General features: G+C 39.0%; 1 protein-coding gene across 11 annotated transcripts in view; it reads left to right on the forward strand.

Annotated features, from left to right (window-relative positions):
* GRIP1 (glutamate receptor interacting protein 1) overlaps positions 1–27,630 on the forward strand; it is a gene marked incomplete at both ends in the record, with an annotated part of 306,122 nt that overhangs the window by 269,030 nt on the left and 9,462 nt on the right. For 6 of the 11 annotated variants that reach the window (XM_079548305.1, XM_079548296.1, XM_079548301.1 and 3 more), the window contains 11 exons: positions 3,947–4,133; positions 4,901–5,046; positions 6,669–6,749; positions 11,289–11,358; positions 11,597–11,742; positions 17,143–17,287; positions 18,330–18,484; positions 18,664–18,852; positions 21,879–22,035; positions 25,811–25,922; positions 26,069–26,113. In XM_079548305.1, coding sequence (XP_079404431.1) covers positions 3,947–4,133; positions 4,901–5,046; positions 6,669–6,749; positions 11,289–11,358; positions 11,597–11,742; positions 17,143–17,287; positions 18,330–18,484; positions 18,664–18,852; positions 21,879–22,035; positions 25,811–25,922; positions 26,069–26,113 — 1,433 coding nt within the window. The remainder of the gene's footprint in view (positions 1–3,946; positions 4,134–4,900; positions 5,047–6,668; positions 6,750–11,288; positions 11,359–11,596; positions 11,743–17,142; positions 17,288–18,329; positions 18,485–18,663; positions 18,853–21,878; positions 22,036–25,810; positions 25,923–26,068; positions 26,114–27,630) is intronic. The other 5 variants (XM_079548298.1, XM_079548303.1, XM_079548304.1 and 2 more) reach the window with 1 other exon arrangement.

A 27,630-nucleotide genomic window follows, 5' to 3' on the forward strand; every position in this document is an offset into this window, starting at 1 on the left:
CTCATATGAGAAACAGCAGTAGTTTTTCACTTACCCTAACTTATATGAATGATAAAATAATGCTGGATGCAAAATACAGTTCTTAGCCTGTGCTCTATTGTAACAGTTGCCTACAACAAGGGACTGTTAATCCTTCTGTAATTTTAATATTATGCATCTTGGAGACAGCTGTTACTTATGTTGTTGGATTTTTCAGATATTTTTCATTCAGTACCCTGCAATTTGTTGCCCTGCAAAGGCTCAAAGGAAGGCCAATAACATTAGATTAAAATGAGACAGCCATATGAGCACTGTAGCCCACCTCAGATGTTCTTAAGGTTAGAAGTCTCTGGAGATGAGAGTATGCAATGATTAAACAAATCTCTAGTTAGCACATTTTAGAATAGGCTTTATTGTGGAGTGGTTTATTCTGCATCTGCCTGACCATGAGATCTGAATATGCAGCGTTGAGAAATATGTGGAACTAGCCCTGTCACTGGCTGGGCAGAGTCTGACTGTGCTTTACTGTAAGCAGTGATTCCCTTAACAACCCTGAATCAGAGATAACTTTAGAGGAACTCGCTGGCCACCCAGGCTTGCTTGCCCTGTCTGAGCTTGCTTTTCAGCCTACGTGGAATTCCTTACTGCTGTTACTAGACTTTTGCCTGTACTTGTGACTGCAATAACAACCAGCTTAAGAGATGCTCAGTGGACTAAATGTGCTACAAGTGACCATGACAGAGAAAGACTGGTCCTGTACCTTTCCACCACCTATCAACAAGGCTTGGCAAACGTTACTCCTCTCCCTTTGCGGGAGACTCATGAAAGCCAGGTAGCACTGACTGCTGTCCTTTTCATAGAAAAGGAACAGCACGTTCTCTTAATTTTAGTGATCCTTTTGTTGTTGTTGTTAAAAAGTCGAGGATTTTTTTAAGGTAAGAATAAATCTTTTGGATGGCATTTGGGAAGAAAAGGATGTATTGATGAAGAGTGCTGTAAAGTTTACAGTGCCAATTATTTAGGAAAAGCTGCATAAATTAATGTGATCATCCCAAAATTTATAATGATGAAGCATGACGGTACAGAAGGCTTACAGCACTTTTATAGCCAGGAGTTGCAGTCATTGCATTAATTATGCAGATCTTTCAACTATGTGGCTGTATAAATTGAAGGCATGCCCTGCTGTCATGTGCTTCATTTGTGCCACTTGTTTCCCATCTTTATTCTTCCTCTGCTTTTTTGATTTTAAATGGTACTCATTGTAAAAATGCTTAGACTATTATTTGGTTAAAATTTAAATCCTGAGGTATTTGTAATAATACTTGAAAGTCAGACATAAATTTATAACAACTTACTTGATAGTTACTAGGCATGTATACTTCTCAGCACTTCTAAGCCAGCTGCTAGCAGGAGGAACAAGTAACAATTTCTGTTTTCCAAGGTTCAGAGTAGGACACTGTATACTTACTTACCTTTGATAACATGTTTGCTTCTCTTACAGCTGCAGGAATAAAAGTAACAAGTACATAATCTTCACATTCAAGAATATGATTTACATATTCTATGGATACAGTAAACCAGCCCATATAATTGTCACTAAGAATCAGATACAAATAGAAGTATGCTAAAATGCACCCTGTATCACTAGCAGACAGCTGCACTGTAGCCACTTACCCATTCATGCACCATGAACTGGGATTCCTGGCAAAGGCAGCTCCCTGGTGACTGAAGCTTCACGTGCATTAAAAAAACAGGGCAGTGTTTCTTGCTGCAGTCATTGTTGAATTACAAATTCCAGTAAGTTTTAAGTTGTGGTTTTGGATATCTGTGACATTCTATAGAGAGTTGGCAGATAGCTTTTGTTATGTGATTTGGAAAGAGTATTTTCATCTCTGCTGTTTTTATTACTTTTTCTTTGGGAGAGGGAGGAGTTCCTAAAGGTCACTTGCAAGTGTCCTCATCACCAAAATATTTGTCAGGGTGAGTTTTAAATCCCACAGGAATTAACTTAGTTTCACAATTTAATTTAGAACAACTGTCCTGAAGGTTTCAATAAAAGTTATGAGATCTTTAAGTTCCTGGTAGAGCACTAGAAAAAGAGCGAGAAAGTTAGCTTTATCTATGTGCCTACTACAGAGGAGAAATGGACACACAAGTGAGAGGAAACAAAGATTCAGCTAACAATGAATTTGTGTATAATCTTAAAGACATGGAGAGTGGAACTTTCTGGTCTTAAGTGCCCTAAATTTCAATATTTCTGGAAGGTGGGTTAGGGAACCTATTATTATTAACTCTCAATTGATCTATTCTAGTCATATCTTAGCCATTGCAGCGTTGAGGACTTGATAAACTTAGTTTTCAAATGCAGAAAATGCTAAACCTAATGGCCATGTCTAAGAATAGATTATTATTTTCTTTTGCGTATCTTACTTAGCATAGATAAAGGAAAAACTATTGACTAAAAAGAATAATGCAGTATTCTTACCAAGGAAAAATAATATAAGAAATGTGAGAATTCACAGTAATTTAGTAAGGAAAAGACGGTTGGTTTCAGAGTCAATTGTATTAATGAAAGCAGCTTTGCTGGGAGAAGATTGAAACTCATGAGATTTTGCCAAGTGAAACTTCTGGAGTCATCATTGCTGACTGTTCCACGTTAGTCAGACTTGGTACTATTTCAGAGCAAGTCCATTACTTGCAGTCCCAAATAAATATTCACAGAACCTCTGTAATCTTTGTATAGTTCTGCTAGTTTTATCTATAATGTATAAATGAGGACAATTTTTCTTCCATACCTAAAAAACAAAACAAAACAAAACAAAACAAAAAAACAACATTTAAAAACAAACAAACAAAGAACCAAACAAAAACGCAGAAATGTAAGCTTTTATGTAATGCTTGGTAACTAATACAGGCAACGGTGGGTCTTGAGGAACGTTAGAGAGGTGATAGCATAAATTCATAACATGAGAAGGTTAAATATCTTCTTCAGCATTGATGATTGTTATTACAGCACTGTAACGTTCCTGTCTGAGCAGGAATGGGACAAAATGTAACTTTTTGTGTATGGCAAATTGAAAAGACAGTATTCTGTCACGGGAGGAATTGAAACAGTGAGTCAAACAAGACCTTTTTTAGGAAGAGGCAAAACAAACAAACAAAAACAATTTTATTTCATACATAATTGCATTGAATCTCGATGTTAATTTTATTTGGATTTATTCTGTAATACTTCCTATTCAGAATGAGAATAGAGAAAAGGACTAATAAGGAGTACAGGCATCTTGAAAATACAGAAGTAGATGCCCATGTTTTTCAGTGGAGCGTTCCCCAGTTCCTTTTGTGAGATCCCATGGAAGTTTTTTTTTCCCCTACAATCTCTTTAGAGTTACGTGCTGCTAAAACAGAGAGGCTGGTTCAGCTTAGATTACCCAGTTAGCCTGGCATATTGCTGACATGTAGTAAACATGTATTAGTTGATGTGTACAAGAAAGCGTACAAGAAAAAGGAATCCTTTCTTGTAGGCAAGACTGGAGTGTGTGCCTTGTTGCTAAAAACATTGCATTGCTGTGAGACGTTCAAAAGAGCTCATGGGAATCAACCTAAATAACAGCTGGGGTTGTGCCTTCAAATCCCTTAGCGACTGTGGAAACTCCGCTCATCCATGCCTCAAACTTAATGCAACCAGAGTTCAGGGGTGTTATGAGGTTTTTGGGTGGGAATGTCAAACAAATGTATTTTGCTCAGTGCATAAACTATCTTTTTGTATTGTAACATATAACCAGATGTTTTCTGTTCTTTTTTAACTCCTAACTGTTTGTATGTCATGTATAAACCATAGCCTAAATTGAATTTAAAAGGGATATTTTGTTGACTAGATTTATTGTACACATCAATTTTTTTCAAAGAGCAATGAAATTTCTGCTGTGTTTGAATGTCTTTCCTCCTGGTCTGCTCTCTTTTGTAGTGTCTTTAGCCTCTAGCACTGTTGGTTTGGCTGGGCAGGTCGTCCACACAGAAACCACAGAAGTAGTGCTGACAGCTGACCCTGTAGTAGGGTTTGGGATACAGCTCCAGGGTAGCGTGTTTGCTACTGAGACCTTGTCTTCTCCTCCTCTCATTTCCTATATCGAGTCTGACAGTCCAGCAGAAAGGTGAGGTTCTTTTAGATGACTGCTAAGTGCATTTTGGTGAGCATTCCTTGGGGTGGTTTGGGCTTGTTGCTTTCAATTTGTGAGAAACTGCAAGGCTTTGCTCAATGGAAGAACGACAAGTAACAATCTGTCTGTTCTGATAGTGATATTTCACATGCTTGATCAGCCATAAGAAGAATGGCAAGCACCAGTGCTTTTATCATCCAGAGGAGTCCCTCCAGCAGAAAACTGGAAGCTGTATTCATTCAAAAGCTAAAAAGATATTAAAAGACAAATAAAAAAATTCAGCGTGCAACAAGAAGCCATATCCCATTCTGTTAAGTTTTGGTGCCTAACAAGATCTGAGAAAATTCTGTCTTAGTAATTATTTCCTTGCAACATTTCAATTGTATTTTTATGTATGTTGTTAATCATTCCACGAGATCATGCAGAACAGTTGGAGTTGCACAGGCAGCTCTGAGCCTCCATGGCAGAGTTGCAACACGTGCAGCCTAGAGGCGGAGCCTGAGCTGATGTCCATGGGTAGAGTGGAGGCACCAAGCTGTGCTCGTCCTCCTGGCCCTGACACCTGAGAAGCACAGCCCATGTTGGTGGTACTGATAGTGTCATGATGCAGAAGGGCAGTGGCAGCTGGTATCTCCCAGTGCCTGGGCAGACTGCGGTGCTGCTCTGCCACCTCTTCTTTAAGATTAGGCTGAGTGTGTCTGCTATTTCTGGTTCTGGTAACACGCACATCTGATGATTGTTTTGTGTCATTGTGTACCAAGATGTGGGGTCCTGCAAATTGGAGACAGAATAGTGGCAATAAACGGTATCCCAACAGAAGACAGCACTTTTGATGAGGCCAATCAACTGCTCAGAGACTCCTCCATCACCAACAAGGTCACTTTGGAAATAGAATTTGATGTTGCAGGTATGAATGTACTGTTATTCTGTCTTGCAAGAAAAGCATGGGAATAAATCTCAAGTATATTGCAAGTGTTAGGTATCAAAGATGGGGACTTTCTTCTCAAACACACCACTGAGTTTTCAAGTGACCTATTTGAAACATGTCTTTTTGTGCAGCTTTCTCATTCCACGTAGCCCTGCAACATACTTCAGAACACAAATAGAAATGACAAGTCCTTAGAAAGATCTGATGACAGTCTTTTCTCTGAGTTATTTCCAGATATATTTCTGCCCTGAGGTAGAAATATTCTGGTTTGCCAAGACAGGCCAGCTAATGAAATGTGTTGCTAGACAATGTGTTACTAGTATTATAATAGGATGGGTAAGCAGAAAGTCCTGAAGAGTTTCACTTAACACTATCTTAAATCAACAATCTAATTAAAACTGTAGAAATTGCATTAGTAAAAGCTAGAAAAGTCCTTGTTAATACTACTGGTGAACCTTTATTATTACTTCTGTCTTTCCTTTTTCTGTAATGTGTTTAAGCACACAATATGCCTGTGTAACCACAAATTGTGTAAATCAAGCAAGCACACTTAATCCATGTGCATTATCCCACTATGTAAATAGTAAAAACTTTAAGACTTATGTGCTCGTCTGACAGTAGCTCCTTAGAAGTCTTGTTGGATGTGCTGTATTTTCCATAGTATAGTTATTGTTAATGATACTGTAAGTCATGATGCTAAAAGCAGGCTAAATGTCCTTACTGCAATTCTTGTGATTTTTCAGTATATGTATATTTAGTATACTATAAAAAAAAAAAGGCCAAATACAACATGTGCTTCTGTATATATAGGAATTGGAATACTAAAAAGTAAGAAAACAAAATAACAAAAAAAATGACATCTAAGTATACCTGAAGTCACAGGGACTGTAAGGTTTGTGTTTCAGTTCCCAGACTTGTGTTCTTCCCATTTGCTCCATAACAGACTGATGATTAGACTCTCTTGCAACCCATATGTTTACATACCTACATAGCTGTAATTTTAATTACCTCCTTTTCAAGCAAGGGCCCAGACTTTTAGAAGCAGTAATGCAGAAAGTCAGAGTTCAAATGCAGTGCTGTGTGGGGCTTTTTTTTGGCTCTGTCATCTTCAGATGATTCTTCATTAGTGATGTTTTCATCTCTTTCTTCCCAGTGGATATAAAATCCATGGCAGTTGCCTTAGCAAACAGTTAAAAATATATTAGACCTACAGCAACAAAGAATTGAAATTCTTAAGACTTGATCTCCTTTCCTTCTAATTAAAATCTGTCTGCCAGTCCTAAAATTTTCATGCACACTCACAAAAATTGCATACCAGCTAAAATCATGCAGTCTCAGCTGACTGCTGGTCTGTGCAATCTCCATGAATTCAGTTAAACCTTAGGAAAATAAATTGAGTTACTGTGAAATTACCAATAGAGGTATAAATCATACTTTGTATGTCCTACTTTCTTCACTTCAGCACCCATATTTCCTGCTGACTCGTAATGCTGATGTGATTTCATTAACTTACATGTGTCATTCCATGAAATGAGAATTGCTGTGTCTTATAAATTATGTAACATTTGAAGTTGTTTTTTGTATCTTTTTTTTTTAAACAGAATCAGTTATACCAAGCAGTGGAACATTTCATGTAAAACTACCAAAGAAGCATAACGTGGAACTTGGCATCACCATCAGCTGTAAGTGACAGCGCTTGCCTTTAAGACCACAGTGATGGAATAATATGCAGACAGTAGATCCTTATAGATTTGTGGATAGCTATAAGCTCATGCTTGTTTTGGTAAAAAACTTCTTTTTTCTTTTCCTAGAATGAGATGGTTAGCAGTTCCATGTCTCAGATGAAATATGATCTTGTAACAGATTTGTATCCTCTCCAACATTTAAAGAGGCCATACGTTTGCTAGACCTAAGGCTTGACCTATTCCTTCATGTGTAGTATATATGTAACTCATTAAAGTAAAATGAATTTTAAAATGTCGGTAGAATTAGATGAATTAGGTATGTGCACAAGAGAACGGCACAGAACTGTACCAGGGGACATTCAGAGTGAATAGTAGGGAAAATTTATTTACAGTGACAGTGGTCACACACTGGAACAGGTTTCCCAGTGAAGTGGTTGCTGCCCCTTGCCTGTCAGTGTTTGAGAGCCATTTGGATAATGGCCTAAATAACTTTTGCTCAGGCAATTGGACTTGGTGATCTTTTAAAGTCCCTTCCAGCTGAACTATTCTATTCTGTGCTCTGCCATGCCAAGCCAAGCCATTCTACTCCACTCCATTCCACTTAACCAGGCTTGTGGGTAAGTGGCTTTGTATAAAAAATATTTTTTGTCCCAAGACAAGATGTTTTTTGTTTCGAGTTTAATAGAACTGCTAAACTTGAAGATAGGTTGTGCCTGTTATGGGGATTTTGGCTGGGTGAATAGCCACTCGAAGTCTGTGTTTAAGTCACAATATTCTTTTATTTAACAGTGAAATAAGAAAGAGGTTTTAATTTTTGACATAATGGAACTACAAAACTGATCTACAAAACTGATGATGTTTCACTGAACTTACATCTAAGTAGGAATTACAAATAGGCAAGTTGAGTGTGTCTTTACCAATACAAGTAGAATAGAGGCCTGTGACTGAGAAGTGGGATCACAGAATCATTTATAAAGAGAGAAATTGCTGAAGATCAAAATTCTAGCTGCAGTGATGAATTTACAACTTTATGCACTCTTCAGTCCTCTTGTAGTTCATCACACAAATTTTGTAAGATCTCCACAGGAGTTCAACAGTAAGTAGACTAAGAACTGGATCAGAGGAGAAAAGGTGAGATCTTCGGTGGACAAGGAAAGAAACTGAGAAGAGCCGTAACAGGGAGACAAGAGACGAGGGAAGAGATTGAGGTGTGATAATGGGATGGGGATGCTGGGACTTTAACAAGAGGGCTGGATGTGGGTGAGCAGTAAGGTGAGTGAAAAGAAGCAGATGTGACAAGGAGCTGTTAAGCAGGGGAAAGAAAGTAATGTCAGGAAGATAGATGCATATTCATGCATGAGGCTTCTCGTTCTCTGACATGGGCAAGGAAAGAAAGAGTAAAATGGATTTGATGTGGACTGTGAGCAGACTGACTAACTATGCAAGGGACTGGAGCCCTTCCCAGGACTAGACCACAGGGTTCCTAATTTGCAGTGTTTTCTAGTAACAGCACGTTTATCTTCTTCCATCCTGTCCTCTTCCACATGTAATTCTGCACTTGGATCTCAATTTTTTTATGCCTGCTTTTGGTCTTTACAAGTACAGGTTTGATAGTGTTTGATGTTTGATAGTGATTGTTTTTAAATGCTTTCTAAAATCAAAAATAACTCTGAAATGAAACAAAACTAGAGGCTTAAGGTCATATAGTGTCACTTCAAACATCTTGTGTTAATTTGTGAGGATACCTTTCTTAATTCAGTGGTCAAATATTGCTTTCTCGTTCTTCCTTCTCCACTCTCTGGGGTGAAATGAAACTGTTGCATAGCAGAGGGGATGAAGGCTGCATAATGAATGAGGAGGAGACAGCAAAAAGCAAAAGGAGGTGATCTCACGGTCAAGAAAGTTTTATGCTACCCTTGAGAAATTATTTTTTTCCTTTTCCTTGTGATAGAACTGTGCTGTGATGCCAGTCACTTCACAGGGAAAACGAAAAAGACAGAGGGAGAAAAAAGACTTTTTCCACACGTGACTACTTGATTTTCTGGAGAAACACTGGAGAACCTGGAGTCACTCTTGAAAAAATGCTGGGCAGTTACAACTGTTGCTGAAAATGCCAGCAGTTGGGCTTTGGACATAGAAACTGTTACATAATACAAACTATTGTAAGAAATTAGGGCATGGATATCTCAAATTGCTCACTGAAAAATGGTCGTACTTTGACTTAAAATTTGTTGTGCTTCTTTTCCTTATCTATAAAATGAGGAAAACACTACTCAATCTTCTTGCAGGGGACAGTCTATTTGCTAGTGTTTGGGAAGCAGTCTTAGGCAGCAGTGATGTGCAGTACAAAAGTTAAGGAGGCAACTGAAGACCTTATCTGTGCAACAGAACTTAAATAGTTTGTACTAAGTCTGTCATGAACATTGAACTACCAGAACAAACCTACAAAGTGCGATATAGCTGCTTATTAAGGGCTTGTCAGCGTAGGGGAATTCGTTTCACACCAAGCTGTGTTTGCTTCCTGCAAAATGACTTTCATCCACCAGACAATACTACAGGGTAACTGACAAAATGCAGCTGGTTCAGGCTGCTTCAGTTTGAAACTTTAGTAAGTTTGTGTACAACGTCTCATCCTTTGTCTCCCTATGTACTCTGTGGATTCACATTTTGAGTGTTCTCTCTGCCCTTTTTTGATTTCTTTCTCTCTTTTTGGAACAATAAAGGACTGTTTTCTTTAGTACTGATAATTTTTTAAATCAGTTCAATAAAAAGTGTCTCAACACACAAATCTCAAAGAACAAGCATTGTACTTGCACGTGACCTCAGAGATTTATGAAACAACACAGAAGGTAAAACATTGTATTAAAAAAAAAGTTTACTAAAGAGATATTTCAGAATTTTAACCAACCAGAATCACCAACTGGGAGACACCACTGGGAGGCTTTCCCAAGGTATTCAAGTAAATCATAGAACTGACATATAAGACATATTTGACCTCTGGCATGCAAGTGTGAGAAAGAAGCTATGAAAGTCAGATATCTTGCAAAAAGTTAACTGCTGTTCTCAAATTGGAACATATGCACTTTCCTGAAAGCCTGCTGTTTTAGAGAAGTTTCTAAAAGATCTTGAAATTTTTCAGACTTCTGTCTTCTGCACTTTCAAGATGCTACATATGAAATGTGGCACATCACCAGTATTTAAACAATTCTTGTGGACGTTCAGAGGCTTTCTCAGCCAGGGCAGCCAACTCTAACAAGATCTGTTAGAGCACTGTGTTGGAAATGTCTTTATTAATACACCTCATGATTGCTGTAGAAGTGGATCTGTTGTTTTCTACCAAAGAGAAGAATCATGAGTCGGGCTGTGGACTCTTTTCTCACCTCAGCAGCTCTAGGTGGTGTGCATCCTGACAGGTGACACACCGTTCTCTAAGAACACGTCTTTCACCAGTTCTCAATTTCTGATCCCACTGCTTGCATCCCATCAGCTGTCCAAAGCAATGCACTCACTGAAGCTGTGAGCCAAGAATCAGTCCTCTGGATGCAGTCAGTCACTGTTCTTTTCTTCCTCTGGGGTAGCTAACCCAGAGATCCAAAAGTCAAATGAAATTGCTAAGCTGCACTGTGAACGGCCTGCAGAACTTGCCAAGGGAAACCTGGCAAATGCTTTTGCGCAAGTAGTTAAAGAACGGCAGTGACTGGCATTGTAGAGCAGAGCATCATTTTAATGATGATGGACAGTCAGCAAATAGAGAATAACATCAGACACTTCTAAAAAGAGGTGAGGTATTAACTTGAATATTACTGGAGTTGCAGTGGTTCATTGCACTGTCCAAAGTGGGCAGAAGTGTGCAATGCTTAATGCTCAGCAGCAGCACAGAGGAGAAATGTTACTCAACAAAAGGGACACATCTATTTCAGAAGAAGCAATGAGTCATCGTGAAGCAAGCATCCACATGGTGTCAGCTATATCTATGTAGATGTGGTGACTGTGTCAGCACAGCCTAAGTGTGGCAGTTATCCACAGTATCTGATTCACTGAAAAGCAGATAGCTCCTTTCTCATCCAGGCAGCACTATCTTCATGCCTCTGCTGTAAACACTGAATGAGATAAGAGCAGACGTAAAGAATGTGGTATGGCCCAATCTAGAAATTTTGCCAGAACAGCTCTGCTTGGGATCTGCTGACACCAATCTTCCCTTGTACGTTGGAGCTACTTTATGAGGTATCATGTAGCTGTGCCGTGGTATCTTCACATGGTTGTGTCCTGGCCTAATCCAGAATTCAGACATACCTGATTAAATTCTCTTTGCACTAGTCACCTTAGTTCTGGAATTTTCTAGTTTTTAAAAAGTAGACTTTGCAGTCTTGGTGATATGCTGCTGTCATTTGTATTAATCTATCTATAGAATAGAGGAAGGGGAGAAATACAATGCAGATAAATAATGTGTAGGAAATATTGATTTCAAGATATAATTTTAGCCTGTGTGCATTTATAAAAATAACAACAGATGCTTGTATCTATTCTTTATTACAGCTCCATCCAGTAGAAAACCAGGGGACCCTCTAGTTATTTCTGATATCAAGAAAGGAAGTGTTGCTCACAGGTAGGATATCCAGTAAAAATCTGTTTCCACTGCATAGCCAGCTAGACTCAAACAGAGGAAACCTGTAGAAACCTTCTGCTTTTATTTAGTGCACAGCAGTTACATGTGAAACGTCCAGCGTGTTAAGAAATAATTGTTAAAAAATATATATATATACTGTTTCTTTATTAGTGTTTATACTTTCTAAAATATTTTAATATTACTAGCATTTCATGTAATCTTATTTACTTGTTCACAGGACCGGGACATTAGAACTGGGTGATAAGCTGCTTGCAATAGATAACATCCGACTCGACAATTGCTCAATGGAAGATGCTGTTCAGATCCTTCAGCACTGTGAGGACCTTGTAAAGTTAAAGATCCGTAAAGATGAAGATAATTCTGGTATTAACAATGAACCTATTTCAGATTCTTACGTATTTGCAGGTTTATTCTTTTGCGTTTAGATTTTAGTGAAATGGTTTTGCCAAACACTGCAGATTTTTGCTAATGCCAAAGTGAAATATATATATATATAATATTTATTATTTATTATATTATCATTATATTAGTATTTATTATATATTATATAGTAGTTTTTTATATATATATCTATACATATATATTTATATATACACATACATACACACACACACAATTTTGTATTATCTAAGTGGTATATTGCCTGCAGAAGCTGCGCTGCAAAAAAATCTTTGGTTTTCTGCAAAGGCAATTTCCCTTCAGGTATAAACATAGAAAGTTGATCTTTCCCTTATCAGTCCATTGAAATTTTCTCTACTTTTAAGACTGACCTGCTGGTCATGCTTCTCTTAATGCAGCCCAGGATACAGTTGGCCTTCTGGACTGCAGGAGCACATTGTAGCTCATATTGAATCTTTCATCAACTGACACTCCCAAATCCTTCTCAGGGCTGCTCTCAAGCCACTCTCTGCCCAGACTGTATCTGTGCTTGGGATCGCCCTGACCCAGGTCCTTGCACTTGGCCTTGTTGAACTCCATGAGGTTGGCATGGGCCTGTCTCTCTGGATGACATCCCTTCCCTCTAGAATGTCAACTGCACCACTCAGCTTGGTGTCATTGCAAATTTACTGAGGGTGTTGTTGATCCCACTGCCCATATCACCTACAAAGGTATTAAATAACACTGGTCCCAGCACTGATCCCCAAGGAAGGTCACTCATCACCAGTCTCCACTTGGACATTGAGCCATTGATCACAACTTTCTGAGTGCAACCATCCAGCCAATTCCTTATCCATGGAGTGGAGTGGTCCATCCATCAAATTAATTTTTCTCCAACTTGGCAGCCAGGATGTCATGCGGAACAGTGTCAAACGCTTGCAGAAGTTCAGGTAGATGACATCAGTTTTTCTTCCTTTATCTGTGGTGCTTAAAAGGCCACCAAGTACATCAGACATGACTTGCCCTTGGTTGGGGCAATACTGGGGCAATGTTGGTTACCTCCAATCACCCTGTCTTTATTTTCCATGAGCCTTACTAGGGCTTTCAGGAGGATCTTTTCCATCATCTTGCCACAGATGAGACATAGGCGAGACTGACCAGCCTTTGTGTTGCGCACCCTTTTAGATGCCCTAAGGATCTTCAAACTCCACAATTTCATGGTCACCACAGCCAAGGCTGCCCTTTAGCTTCACATTACTCACTAGCCCCTCATCATTGGTGAGGACAGAGTCCAACACAGCACCTTTTCTTGTGGGTTTCTGTGCCACTTGAAAGAGGAAGTTATCATCAACATATTCCAGGAACCTCTTTGATTTCTGGTGCCCTGCTGTATTGTCCTTCCAACAGATACCAGGGTGGTTGAAGTCTCCCATGAGAACCATGTTTTGTGAATATGAAGCTGGTCCTTTCTGTTCATAGAAGGCCTCATCCACTCAGTCTTCCTGATCAGGCAGCCTGTAGCAGTCTCCCACTACAATGTCTTTTTCCCCTGCCTTCCCTTTAACCCTAACCCATAAGCTCTCAGTCAGCTTATCATCTATCCCCAGGTGGAGCTCTATGAACTCCAGCTGGTTGTTGATGTAGAGGGCAACACCCTCTTTCCTTCTACCCTGCCTGTCTTTCCTAAAGAGTTTATACCATCAATTCTTACTTTCCAGTTACGAGAGTGATGCCAATGGCAGCACAGTCCTGCCCATAACTCTTCTTGCTTGTTCCCCATGCTCCATGCGTTAATATACTGGCATTTGAGTTGGGCTACCATTGAGGCTGATTTATCAGTTGGAGTTCCCTTATCCTGCACCTTAGGTACTGACCTGTGATCCAACTCCAGGTCCAGGGCAACCATTACCATCACCAGGCTCAAAGTGGGATGGTTTGATTATCCTCCCCCTAGCAAGTCTAGCTTAAAGCCCTCCTGATTCAATTGGAAAGCTTGTTGCCAAAGATGATTTTCTCCTTCACTGAGAGATAAACCCCATCCTACCCCAGAAGACCAGATTTCTCAAAACTGGCTCCATGATATAAGTAGCCAAATCCCTGTTCGTGACACCACCCCCTTAACCATTTAACCATTGATTTTTTTTAATTCTATCAGGCCTTTCCCTTCCCATTCCCCTAACCAGGAGCACTGATGAGAAGATTACCTGTGCTCCCGTGTTCTTCACTCCCAAATCTGTTCCAGCTGCCTTGAAGTATCATTCCAATACCCAGGCCTCCAGCTGAACTATGAATATTGTTTTCATGTATGTGCCATTCGCCAGTGCCAAGATAGTGCCAGGACCTGATAGGCCCCTACAGCTCACCAGTGCTATTCATCTCTCAGAGGACTGAATCATCAACAAGCACCAAAAAGGACACTGTGCAAACCACAAGGACACAATGATCACAGAGTGACCAAGTGTGTGCTGCTGTCATTCTTGCACTTTTTGCTATCTTTTCCATTCTGATTGCTGTTATCATTCAGTACTTTGTAATAAAGTAAAGAAAACAGGTTTATGTTAGAATGCTGCCCATTACATTTTACTTTCTCATAATCTAAAAAAATATCTGTTCTCTCGCTTTTACAAAAGCAGGCATTTAGCACTGGCATTGGGACTGATGCAAACCCTTTCAGCCACTTTAAATGCTTACTGGTAGGTGTAGGCTGACACACATTATTAGAATGCAAGCCACAGAAATACAATCTTTTTTTAATATTCACTGCTGCTCCCACTCCTTGTAGTCCCTCTTGATATTCTTCAGGTTACTAACAGCAGTGTCACTGGTGCCTATGTGAAACAGCAGCAGTGGGTAGTAGTTTGTGGGACATACCAGTCTGGCAGCTTCTGTCACAGAATGCTCTTTTCCTTCAGCTGCTTTTGAAAGCAGATAGTTTCATCTCAATATGACCAGTGCAAAACAAAGACAGATTTCTTGCTAACCTCCCACATGTGCTTTTTTGAGGAGAGGAAAGCAGGGAGGAGTAGTTCTTCCTCCCTAGGTTCTTGTTCCCCCTCTGTCTTTCTAGTATTACCTTCTTCTGGTATTCATTTAACGTATTTGTAGCTTCTAGCTGTTCCTTCTGTCTACTCCTGGTTTTCTTTGCTCTCTCTATACTCCACCTTTCTGTAGATAATTTAGATATAGAAATGATATGAGAAATGATATGAGAATATGAGATATATATGAAATGATAATGAGAAGAGATATGAGAAATATTCAAAGAATTATCCACAATTGCATCACTACAGGAAAAGAAAGAAGGAAATTCTCAAAAGCATAAGACTCCCCAACATCTTAATTTGATTGCATTTCCTCCCCAGGTAGAAGCATGTTTTCAGAGCAATTTTTCCTTTTTTTTTCCTGCTAGTTTCCAATTCTGAGGATAATTTTATCTCCCGAATAACCTAATGGCTACCAGCCTTTTTAGCGTATCAGAATTTTTTGCTTTCATGGGAGAACTGACCTTTATTCTGAATTCAGGCCACTTTTAGGCCTTTTTTTTTTTTTAATAGCTTTCATTTGTACTGCCTAGAAAGAACACCAAAGAGAGTAGTGTAGCAATTTGACATTTGTTGCATTCTACCATTAATATTCTTAACTAGAGCTCTCCAGAAGAAAGGCAAAATGGACCGGTCTACTTTCTAGTCAGTCACTAAGATCTATAAACTTCCAACTCTCATGTGGCAGGACTGCTGCATGATAAATATCTTCTCATCCACTTGCCATTGGTAAAAGAGAAATGTTAGCATTGTGTCAGTCCCTAGTAGATGCTGGCTATTGCATTTTCAATTAGCTTGGGGGATTACTCTTCATCCTTCTGTTGAAGTCCTGTAACATGTCAATGCCACACCTGTGTAAACATTATCAGCGTCAGGTCTCAGAGGATTTGTCATTGCCCCAGGAACACTCCAACAGGCAAGCCAGAGCAATCTACTATAGAAAAATCTGCTTTGGCAGGGAAGTTGGATTAGATGATCTCCAGAGGTCTTTTCCAACCCCAACCAATCTGTGATTACTCTGTGGAATGATTCTGTTAACAATAGCAAGTGGGAAATAGGGGGGATTTGGGATGGAGGGAAATTAGACCTAAATTTTCTGCAAACTGGGAAGAAGCAAACTAACATCAAAGATATTAGTGTTTCTCCAGCTCTGCTGAAATATCGCGTGCAGTGTTAGAAGGAAGCAATACTTTGAATCTATGGAGTGACGCAGTTTTCTTTTTCTCCTCTTAAAATTTTTCATTGACTGCAACAAAAATGTGAGCATTTGAATTTTCTGACTTGTCCGAAGTTAGTTCTAGTCACATTTACTCACTGTGCATCTTAGACATTTTCCATACTTACTGAACCATTCAAAATGTCATTACCCACAGATCTAGAAAATGTTGCTTGCCAGGCCACACACCTTGGCTGAATACCAATATCATAAGATGGGCAAGGGAGCATTTGACCTGAGGAGAAATAGGAGAAATTTGACATCTAAAGTTTTAAAATATACCTTCACAATTAAAAGATACTCCAGTGGATTTCTCTCCTACTGTGGTACATCTTAGATAATATGTGGAGGACATGCTCTGTATTAATAAAGCAACCTTTCTTGTTGATGCAGCACCAACTAGGTACCACTCACAGAAAATACACTTAGCTTAGCCAGAAATAAATTCTTTACATTTATGATGATTATTTGGTGAGACTAAAATTTCAAAATAATACAAAAATCATGCAAATAGGGAAATAAATAAAATTGAATGGAATTCTTATTCAATTCAGTTAATAATTCAGAATTCAGAAGCTATTTTTTATTCAATTATGAAAGCTTAAAATTTCTCCATTAAAAAGAGGGGATGTATTACAGGTTGTCTTAGTAAGACAGATGTTCATCTTATGATGACTTTTGGCCTTTCCCACAACTTTTTTAAGGAAGTTGGTTTTAAAAAGTTTTGAAGTCTCCTTTGTTACAAATACCTCCCATTCAGTTCAAGGAACAGAAAAGTTCTGGCATTTACTAAGCCATTAGTAAAGTATTTCTTCTCTAATAAAATAGCCTGACGTCACATTTTAATAGGAAGAAGATACTAAGATTTTAAAAGTCCTGTTACAGTAAGGAGAGTTGTTTTAGCAACGTCAATATAAGCATGTTCTTATAAATAAAGAAGAAATAAAGAAGAAATTGCACAAGATGGTTGTTTTTTTTCTAAATAATCCAGTAGAGTATGATGAAGAAGTGTACTGAAATATAATCCTGAAAATGTTTTTGATTACCAGTCACTAGATTGAATGTGTTGATTTTTTTCATTCCCTCTTTCACAAGAAACCAACTGCATCTGTTTGGCATTTATTGCAGATGAGCAGGAGAGCTCAGGAGCAATTATTTATACTGTTGAGCTCAAGCGCTATGGTGGACCTCTTGGAATTACAATCTCTGGTACAGAAGAGCCTTTTGATCCCATAATCATTTCCAGCCTTACAAAAGGAGGATTAGCTGAAAGGTATATTGGAAGGCAAATTACTTTAATTCTTTTTGTCAAGATAAAGATTAATTTTGTTGACCCTACCATGCTAATTTTCATGTTTTAGCAGTTCTTTGGATCTGAGTTTATAACATTTTCGCTGTCATTTTGTGATGGTTACTGAGTTCGGGAACATGAGGAATATCTTAACAGGACGTTCTTGCATATACTATGCAAATCAGAGCAAATTGTGATCTGTATTTCAGATATCATTGGAAAAGCTACTCAGTCACAGGAACATTCTTTTAAAGGTGGTAGCCTTTTGTATTAGGACAGGTGAGGAAAGCACTAAATGTATCTAAGTTTATCTGAAAACATTCTTCTCATAGTATGCTTGCAGTGTCTGTATACGCACTCACTTATACCACAGCTATCTGAGGAGCAGAAACGTTCCTCATGGTAATTAATGGATAGAGAGTAATTGAAATGCTAAGGTCCTCTGTCACCTGTCACCATTAAGACAGGTAGAGCCATTGCAACTTGTATGTTTCATGGTTGTTTCGGAGAAAAAAACACAACAGAACTGTTTTACAGAACACAAAACACGATTGTTTTGCTCAGCCAGAACAGGAGTGCATTTACACAAAGAGAATTTGTTTTCTTCCTGTGATGCAATCCATCTGGAAAGCCACATTGGTGAAATAGCAGGCTACTTGCTCTCACTGCCATTATCTGTTCTGTGACTCTAGAAACATTACATTAATTTCAAAATCTATCGAACTGTCTGAGATTATTCTTACTCAGATGGACTGCAATGAATATCATCCACAGCTTATTAACTACTGCAGTAACACTGAAATCTGAATCTCCATCCTTCGGCTCTGCTGTTGTCACCACAACAAAGGTGACTTGCTTCAAGCGTTTCTAACAATAGAATTACTATGAATGCAAAACAAAAGAAAGATGAGAGTTTAATGCCTCCAAATATGCAAAGAAATGGTCTCTTTTTTTTTTGCTTTTTTTTTTGCTTTTTTTTTTTTTTTGGCTGCTCTTCTAATGTTTAATTTCTCTCTTGCTGTAGAACTGGGGCAATCCACATAGGCGACAGAATCCTAGCAATAAATAGTAGCAGCCTAAAAGGAAAGCCGTTGAGTGAAGCCATTCATTTATTACAGATGGCAGGAGAAACTGTCACCTTGAAAATCAAGAAGCAGACAGATGGTAAGTATGACCAAAGTAGCATCAGTGATCTTTAATGAGTTGTTTTTACAGATTACGAAGCGTTTAGGCTGTCTCTGGAGAAAATGTCAGGTCAGTAGCAGAAAAAGCATGTTCTTAGAACTGCATTAAAGTAATGACCATCCCCCACCCTTTTGTTTTTTTTTGTTTGTTTGTTTTTTAATAATCCTGTTCAGCTACCAGTCCCAAGAAGTTTTCTGTCCCTGTGGGTCATATAACTGAACTGAGTGATGCTGAAGATGAAACCTCTGCTGCACAGAAATCTGGCAAACTCTCAGACATCTATTCTGCTACAGTCCCCAGTGTTGACAGCGCGGTAGAGTCATGGGATGGCTCTGGTATTGATACCAGCTTTGGAAATCAAGGTACTATCAAGAGTGCTATCAGTGTTTAGAGTGGAAATTGTTGTCTTCCTGGTTGACCTTCCTTTGCCCTAAAGACAACCTTGCCTGTACTACGTTTAAACCTTTTACTTTGTAATGTGGTGGTGTGTTATAACCACACACCTTGGCAGGCAGCATGATTTCTTATGCGTGGCTGGCCTCAAATACATTCTTTTATGACAATGTGCTGTGTTATGAAGCATTTATCAATACATTAACAGGCTTTTGTTAGCTTTTCTGACATCTGAATAGCCCAGTCCATAGCTCAGACACAACTAAATGAGTTTATCCTTCAAATATAGATCAATGCAAAGCACAGATCACTCTGAAGGTGTTCATGAATTTGATGCCCACGGGCAGTAATTTTTAACAGACAACAGATTTATTATAAAATGCTGAAGGGAGAAATTTAAACATTGCTCATGATTTGTAAAATTTGCTTCTCCCTCATTACTGCAGTATGGACAATTAACTTTCAGCCCTCAAAAACTATTTTTCAGTTGAAAGACATGATTTTATACTAAGTTTTATACTTCTGTTTGACTTGTTTCAATAAGATTTTCAGTATTTTTTTTTAAATAAGAATGGTTTGTTTGAAACAAGGTCAAGAAGTAGCTGATGTTACTGCTAATGTCTATTTTTTTTTTTGTTCTTTAACTTTTAAATATTTCTTAGCCTTACTGCACGTATTTTGTCATAAACTTTCCTTTCCACGGGATGGTCTCAATACTCTTAATTACAACTCCTGTTTTCTACGTTTTACTTTTAACTTACTGTTACATATAACATTTTATTTTATACCCAGTGTAATGAACTGATCTCCTCCTGTGTAATTTGTATTTCACTGGAGATAGAATTGGAATGAATTTGTTGCCTTTTTTGTTTTTAACTGTTCTGGCTAGCTTATCAAAATACATCATGTTAGAGTTTCTTCTGTTTGTTGTTGTTGTTGTTTGTTTGTTTTGTTTTGTTTAAAGTTCTAGGGAATATATTTCTGAGAAAGTGAGAAAATGATGGCTCTCATTTTGTATTTGAATTGATTACATCTGAGGCAAATTATTCAACTGTGGAAAGAACTGAGGTCCAGAGTGCTCTCTTAAATCCCGGTCATTCAGACTCCATACCAAAAATTAAACCACTGTCTCAAAATGTTTTTTATGTCTCCCTTAAGTAAATCACCCCATGCTTGGCTGGGTCCACAGTACTTCTCTTAAGCAGCCTGAGTGTAATCAGAGTTGCACCTTATCTCTTGCTGTGGTACTACTGTGACCCACATTTCTATTAAAGTTCATTCTGTCTTGACCTGTCAAGTTGTTTGGCTTCTTTCCAAACCTTTTTTGGCGTAAGTACAGGCAAAGCAAAATGAGGAGTTTGGGGAATGTTTCTGGAGCTCCAGATAATGCTTTATCCTATTAGTTGCTAATTCAGTGCTGGTGAGACATCCTTTTTCTCCTTGAATTGACACCCTGTTTTGTACCATTGTCTGATATGTGTGCCTTAGTAATCTGGAGGATTCCCCACACAACAGTCACATTTTCACATCCAAAACCCTTCATAGAATTTAGGAGTCCGTTAATGTTTGTCAGTTAGCTGGAAAAAAGCACACAATTCTGTGGTTGCCTGGGATTTAAGGGAGACAGGTCTGGACTGATATATGGAAGTGAATTGCCCTCCTTAGAGAGGTAACAGCAGTGATATGGGTTAGCCATCAACAAAACAGAATTTTCTAATACACAATGCGCATCAGAAAATGCCAACTACAGAGACTGAAAAAGGAATTTGTCAAGGTGAAATATGTATGTACAGCAGTTCTACTGTACTGCAATTTGCGTACCGGATCACCATCAGATTGTGACATGCTAATCCATATGTTCTTTTTAATATGTTGCTTAAAAGCTGGAGTCCATTGGCTTCCTACTTGCAATTTAAATTAGAATTAATTCAGTAAAAGAAAAGCTATTCAGCTACCACCAATGTTGCTTTAAAGATAAAAGCATGCAGAAAAAACTCTTCATACACCGAGGCTGTCTAATGCCACTTGCACAGCCTTGAAACACTTGGAAATAGCTGAGAGAAAAGTCTCTTTCTGCAAGTTGAGCTTTCCAAGGGTGTTTATTGTTCCCAGGTGCACATCTCCTGAGACGGGCCTTTCCTCAGCTTTCCTAGTGAAAAGCAACAGCCCTGACAAGAGCAAGTCCCCTCTGCCCAAAGGGTCGTGCTGTGTAGGTCGTGCATGTTAAGTCTTTTCTCAAGGCAGCACAGCTACACAGAGTTGTGACGGCTGTGATAGCACAGTCCTACACCTGTGTTACTGATCCCTTGCCCCTTTGGTGCCAAGACGGGCACCCTCCTTCCTGGTGGGGCACTTAATCCAGCCTCTGTGCCATACCAACTTTTGCATCTGAATAGCCATAATGCAGATCAGCAGTGTGCAAAATTGATCCTAATACGTCCCTAATTTTTGGCTGCATTGCTTCCAAATTTGAGGAAGTTACTAAGAAGAAAAAACTTGCTTGTCATCTAAAAAGTCAAGTTTGTATGTTTCTTTTAATGAATCCTTTCAAACTCCATTTAGTAGATCTGAAGTATTTTTTCCTTAATAGAATAAGTTTTGGATATTTCATACATGATCAAGTTAACACATGGTGGACATTCGTAACTTATTCACTAATATTCAAAGTCAAGTCAAATTGGAAACTTGTGGAAATGTCCTGCACAAAGTGTTCGAAGTAGATGAGACAAAGGATAGAAAATCTGAGTTGGATATATTTAAGATTTTGTTTTTGATCAACTTTCACAGAAGAAGCTTTAGAGTGCTGCTAATTTGGGGAACAAATGAGGTAATTTATTATGCTAAGTATCTGCTGCTACTACTACTACTACTACTACTACTACAATAGCAATAATTATCAGCCCACGTTCAAGTTCTAGAGAACCTAGTTTTAAAGGTCTACTTTTTTGTCTTTACGATATATACAGTGTCATGAATATACAATTCATCTTTTTAGGACCCAGCTATCAGGCTTCAGGATACAACTTCAATGCCTATGAATGGAGGAGTCCTAAACAGAGGGGCAGTTTGTCCCCTCCAAGCAGACCACGAAACCATCCATTTCATGACACAGCACTGAGCGATGATGAATGGGACCGACCTACGGCAAGCAGGTAAGCTCTTGTTCAAGTTTCTGTTTTCTTATCTTCAGCTGCATTAATGCCTCAAATAAGGACGTTTGTTGTATAGAATGAAATTATTATTTTCTAACTCGTCTGTAGCAGCTCATTCCCTAAATATGAGTTATAGTATTTATGATTAATGAAACTTATCAGTGTATATAAATGGTGTTTGTGGAAGATTATGATGCCAAAAACAAGGCACATATTTATTTTCAGTTACTTAAAAACAAACAAACAGAAACAGAACAAAACAAAGATTTCAGTACTCATTGTACCTGTTGGTCAGGACTTGCACATCCTTCACTAGAAATACACACATTCTAGAGATACTGCACATTGTGTAGTATCACAGTGAGCCTGAAGTCTCAGTTTATAGTTTAGTACAGCAGAAAATCTTTCCTCTGTAAGCCTGCTGGATAAGTAAATCCGTAAGTTTTAAATCAGTTAGCTTTGAAATGTAAATCAAGGCAGGGTTTAGATGACTGTGCAGCTTTTCGGAAGCTGACTGATAAATCCTCCGATACAGCAGATTGCCCAATGGCATTTTATATGGGGACAAGTCTGTCAGGATGATACAAGTGTGAATACTCAGCCTCTGTCCAGCTCCTCTGGTCCCTGCTGGCCAGAAATATGCTGGAAGTTTTCATAGGCTATTAATGGAAACCATTTAATAAAGGAAATAATTGTTTCCTTCACATTTTTAGTAAGTGTGCTGTCTTTAATTTGAGAGCAGTATTTTTATCCACATTAAAAGCTCATCTTTTGTTTCCCGGATAAGGTGCAGCCTCAGATTCCAGATCACCTGCTGTTTTACAATTACATAAGTAATAGGTTGAAAAAGTTGATGAGCAGTGAACCAGAAAGCCAGACTGTAAAATGCAGAATATTCTAAATTACAAGCATGTATTCCGCTACCAATTTAAAGCACAGTTCAAAAAAAGTATGCACATTAAAGTGGCTTGTTCTACTTACCTGAGAGATACAGCAGAAATTAAAATAATGGTTATTTTAATATTGTATTTGTAAAATGAATTATGCCAGACCTCATAGTGCTCCTGTGCCAAGTGCTAGAGTATTAGAGAAGGATGTATCTGTTCTTCCAGCCTGTGAAAGATAACTCCAGAACCTCTATGCTTCTAGCTAAGCACTCTGTCTTCTCTCTACACTAAAAAGTAATTTTTCTTACCTTTCTTTTGTGTAGCACAGCTTCCAAGAACATGTGGCAACAGAAGGAGACTGAGACATTGGGAGAGAATCAAGAAAATCACTTAAAGCAAACTTCTGTAGAAAGGTCAGGGGGAGAGAATATCAGGAGCATGAAGAAAGAGGGCAAGCTGTGGAAAGGCGCCTCTGGTGGGCAGAGGAAAGGTGGGGGACAGCTGGAAGAGTGGAACACTTCCAGGTAGGAAAACTGTGCACAGGAGTGAGACCTGACTGGACTGGGGCTGAGGAGGAGGGAGAGAGGAAAGAAAGTAAAAACAGTTAAAATGAGAAAGAGGAGAAAAATGGGTAAAAGCAGAAAGCACGTCACTAATATGCCACTGAGTGATGATAACATTACAGCTGGAAGCGAGTGAAACCAGAGAGCATAAGCTGCTCCGTAGCCTTGTTTCTACCTACCACTGACAGACAGAATAAATCAGTTACAGTTCCCACTCCAAAGAAAGTTTTTTGCACATTAGAATTTTATATACAGGAATGAGTCTGCCAGATCCTGGAACATCCTATCACTTCCTGATAGAGATAAAAAAATGGGAGGGGAACACAGAGAGAGGATCTGCTCTCTTCTATAGCAACAAGAGCCAAACCATAGGCACTTGTGGCTTCATATCTGTCCCGGTACCCTCGGCATGTTTGTATTTCTGAATTCCTGATGGCTCTTTGAATGAGCATCAGAAAGACAGATTTATTTGCTTCAGCTCAAATAGTATTTCATGTGACATAAAACCAATCTCTCAGATTTGTTTCAGGAAAAAAAGATAGATGAGAAATGTTTTTGGAAGCTCTTTTTTCTGATGCAGTTGCTTGGCTACAAATCCGCTTATTAATGTGGCTATAATGGAGGTGAAAATGTTGAGCATTTCACATGCCAGGAGATAAGATTCAGAAAAAGCAAAAGGGGAGGTGAGGGCAGAGAGAAGAATTGTTCTGGCCAAAAAGATGTCCAGACTTACAAGCATTATAATTTCAGATTTCATAGGATTTAGAGAAGGAATGGACCTCCTGTTCTAGTAAATCCAGTCTTTGCTGGATAGACATATAAACCTGTTCATTAACTCGGGTTCTCTTTTATAATACAGTATTACTATCCAATATAAAGAAAGGTATTGGATAAAGTAGTTGATGTTCATCATTAGCCATTAGAATAACTACCTAGGGTGACTGAAAGAGCTAATTTCAGACATCAAGGATCTTTCTAAAATCATGTTTTAAATACTTTCTTATCTTGCCTGAGAGGAATTGCATCTGTGATCTGAGTAGGTATTCTCACCACTGCTGTATCTATTGCAATATCTTAAAGGAGACACTGATGCTAGATGGAGAATCATTGCAATAGGAGTTTGAAATGGCTGACCATTGTCTGCTTGACTGATAGTAGCTGTAAGAAAGCATCTCTAAGGCAGAGTATCCTGTGTGTGAAGCATTCAAGCTATCATCGGTTGTGCTGGGCAATTCCCCCATTTAAAAGCTATCACATTAACCGTGTTACATTCATGCTATTCTCAGTAACACTGTTTGTCAAGCAAGGCCTCAGATGCTTCCATTATACTGTTTGCTCTGTTTATGTGATGTTAAGCACCACTAGCTGCAGTCCATGGGTAGCTGCTCCAAAGTAACAGCTTGCTGCCACCAAAAGGCCGAATTCTCATTCTTTCCTTCCCTCATCCTCCCCCTCAGCCTTTCAGCAGCCCCCTCCCTTGCAGCTGCTTTGACGCTTGTGTGAACCTTCATTGAGCTGACCTCCTTTGCTAAGGCAGCAAAGAACTCCTGCTTTCTACCCTCACACACACACACACAGTGGCAGTGTTGCTTTGGGCTGTGTTTCTGCAGTCGTTGTTGGCATTTTGGTCTGACCTTTCTTACTGGGCAACCTTCCTAAGCATCACTGTCCCTAACAGCTTGCTCTGGAGTGCTAGTAATAATGCTTCAGTGTTTTTATGAAACTTCAGAGATCTAGGTCTCCATGCAAGCCAGTTGCATCTCTGGAGGTTTCTCTGTGTTTGTGTATAAAATTACTGGAGCAGTTTCTGGCACTCAGGTGGGGTTAAATTGATAATAAGTGCAGCTTAGTTTGAAGGAATCAGTGAAAACACCATTATCCCTCCTTTGCAAAATGCTGTTTGCCAAAATGAGAGCTCTTCATATTTCCCTGAAAGAAGTCTGTGAGGTTGAAAGGTTTTATTACAAACATTTTGCTGCACAGAGCAGCTCTGCCCTGGTTGATTCGTTAATCTGCATAGGGAGGACCCAGTTTCAGATCAGTAGAAATGTATATTCAACTGTTCTTGAAATCCGTGTGTCTCCTTCCTGAACAACATCCTGCTCGGATCCTGCCAGCTGCTCGTGACCGCCAGGTGATGGGAAGACCTGGCTGCCATGTGCTCTGCATGCCCATCCGGCCTCTCCCGACCGGCGACCTCCCCACTCCTGCCTACCTACTGTAAAGTTCTGTCGTTCAACTTGCAATCTGTGGCAAGGCACATGTGTAAAATATATTTTCAAGGGAAAACAGTCCATCTTTTTTAACCTCTCATTGTAAATCTAGCTTCGCAGGTACCCATGATAACACCGAGGCTGACCAGGAGGAAAACTTCTGGTCTCAGGCTCTGGAGGATTTAGAGACCTGTGGCCAGTCAGGAATTCTGAGGGAACTAGAGGTAGAACAATCTTAACCTTTCTTTCCGATTATAGAGAAATATAATGGTTTTGGTTTGGTTTACATTCATTTTATTTTCTCCTTTTTTTTCTTTTAATTTGCACTAATCGCACCAATTCATTTAAAAGCTTTAACCCCTCTCCACAGGACAAGGCTGACAGGCGTCTGTGTTTGAGAAACATGACTCTCTTGGTACCTACCCTTTACGTTTATCTTTTTGCTTGTGCAGCTGCCTCCCCCACCCCTAACCAGAGCTATTTTCTTTTACTCAATGCAACTGAAATTCTATGAACGTGTTCGCCCCAGAGCTTTTGACTTGTAGCTTCTGCTGTGCGTCCCATTGATGCTGTTTGCACAGGCAGCAAATGGTGCAGAACTTCCTCAGTGGGCATAGCCTCCCTGCGGCAGCGCATCCCATTCTCTTGCAGCCGCTTGATGCAGCTTTTCTCAGCATGCTGTAGGTTGTCTTTTAAATTGAAACTTAATTTGATTAAGATGAACATAAAAGAAAATAATGTTATCGAGATATTGAATTCAGCCTTACCATTCTGAAAAAAAAAAAAAAAAAAAAAAAAAAAAAGCCCTGCTAACATGAGAAATGTTGGTTGTACAGCAATTTCTCCACTGTGCAACATATTTTATCCTGAAATTAATTGCAAATCTAACTTCATGGCAGGTTGTGTGTGGGGGTGAAGCAAAGGGACAGGGGCAGAGTAACTTTGAGTCTATTTTTCTAATCACCTTTACTGTAAGTTCTCTAATTGGAACAGTTAAAATTATGCTGGTGCTGAAAGTTGAGGAACAAAAGGTCCTAAAATATTTTCTTTTATGTTCTTTTAAATTCCTGGAGCTGCAAAACTGGCAGAATCTCATTTTCATTTTTATGTCATTGAAGTCCTTTAGCAGCCAGGAGGAATGTGAATGGCATAACTGAGTGAAAGTTTTTCAGCCTAGATTAATTTACTCCTTCAGATTTACGGCTTCTGTATTGCATGTATGGATAGCAAAATGTGATTCTCGTGTATTTGTTATTGCAAACCAGAGAAAAGAAGGAGAAAATGTTATATGGGTTTAATTCCATAGTTAGATATAGTTTGGTACTGCAGGCTTCTCGTGTAGTTTCAATATTCAGAGCACAATAAAAGGAGATGGAAGTAAGTAATTCAGAAATGGAAATAGATCATTCAGAATTCAGTTACTTCAACACGTTGAGTTTTCCTCAGCCTTTTACAAAAACAGCCACCTCCATTTTACAAAAGTGAAATTCAGAGCCATAGATGCTGTAACATTTATAGCATCTCTTCCTTGCACAGCTCGCAGATCTGAAAAGAAAGCAAGACTCATCTAGCATGACAGGGAGCTGAGAATGGCGATGCCTCTATTTTATGAAGTACCATCGCATAGCCAAGGACTCCTTCTCATTTTTCATTCCAAGGTCTTCAGCCAAACAGCAAAAAACCTGTTGTTTGCCAAGTCCTCCAGATGCTTTGCTCCGTCAGAGACTAATAGCAGTCAGTGAGCACAAGAGAAACTATTAAAGTACACTAGATTATCTCATAGTGAAAGTAGTGCTGGAGTTGGGAGAAAGACGAGTGTGACAAGTATGGTCAGTAGACTCAGAAGCAAACTTTCATTTGCCTTTTTCTTCCCCTTTTTTCCTTTTTTTTCTCATTTTCAAGCAGGCTGTCTGCATCCTGTCCCAATCAGAT

Source organism: Tetrao urogallus (assembly GCF_951394365.1).
Source record: "Tetrao urogallus genome assembly, chromosome: 1".
Taxonomy (NCBI): Eukaryota; Metazoa; Chordata; class Aves; order Galliformes; family Phasianidae; genus Tetrao; species Tetrao urogallus.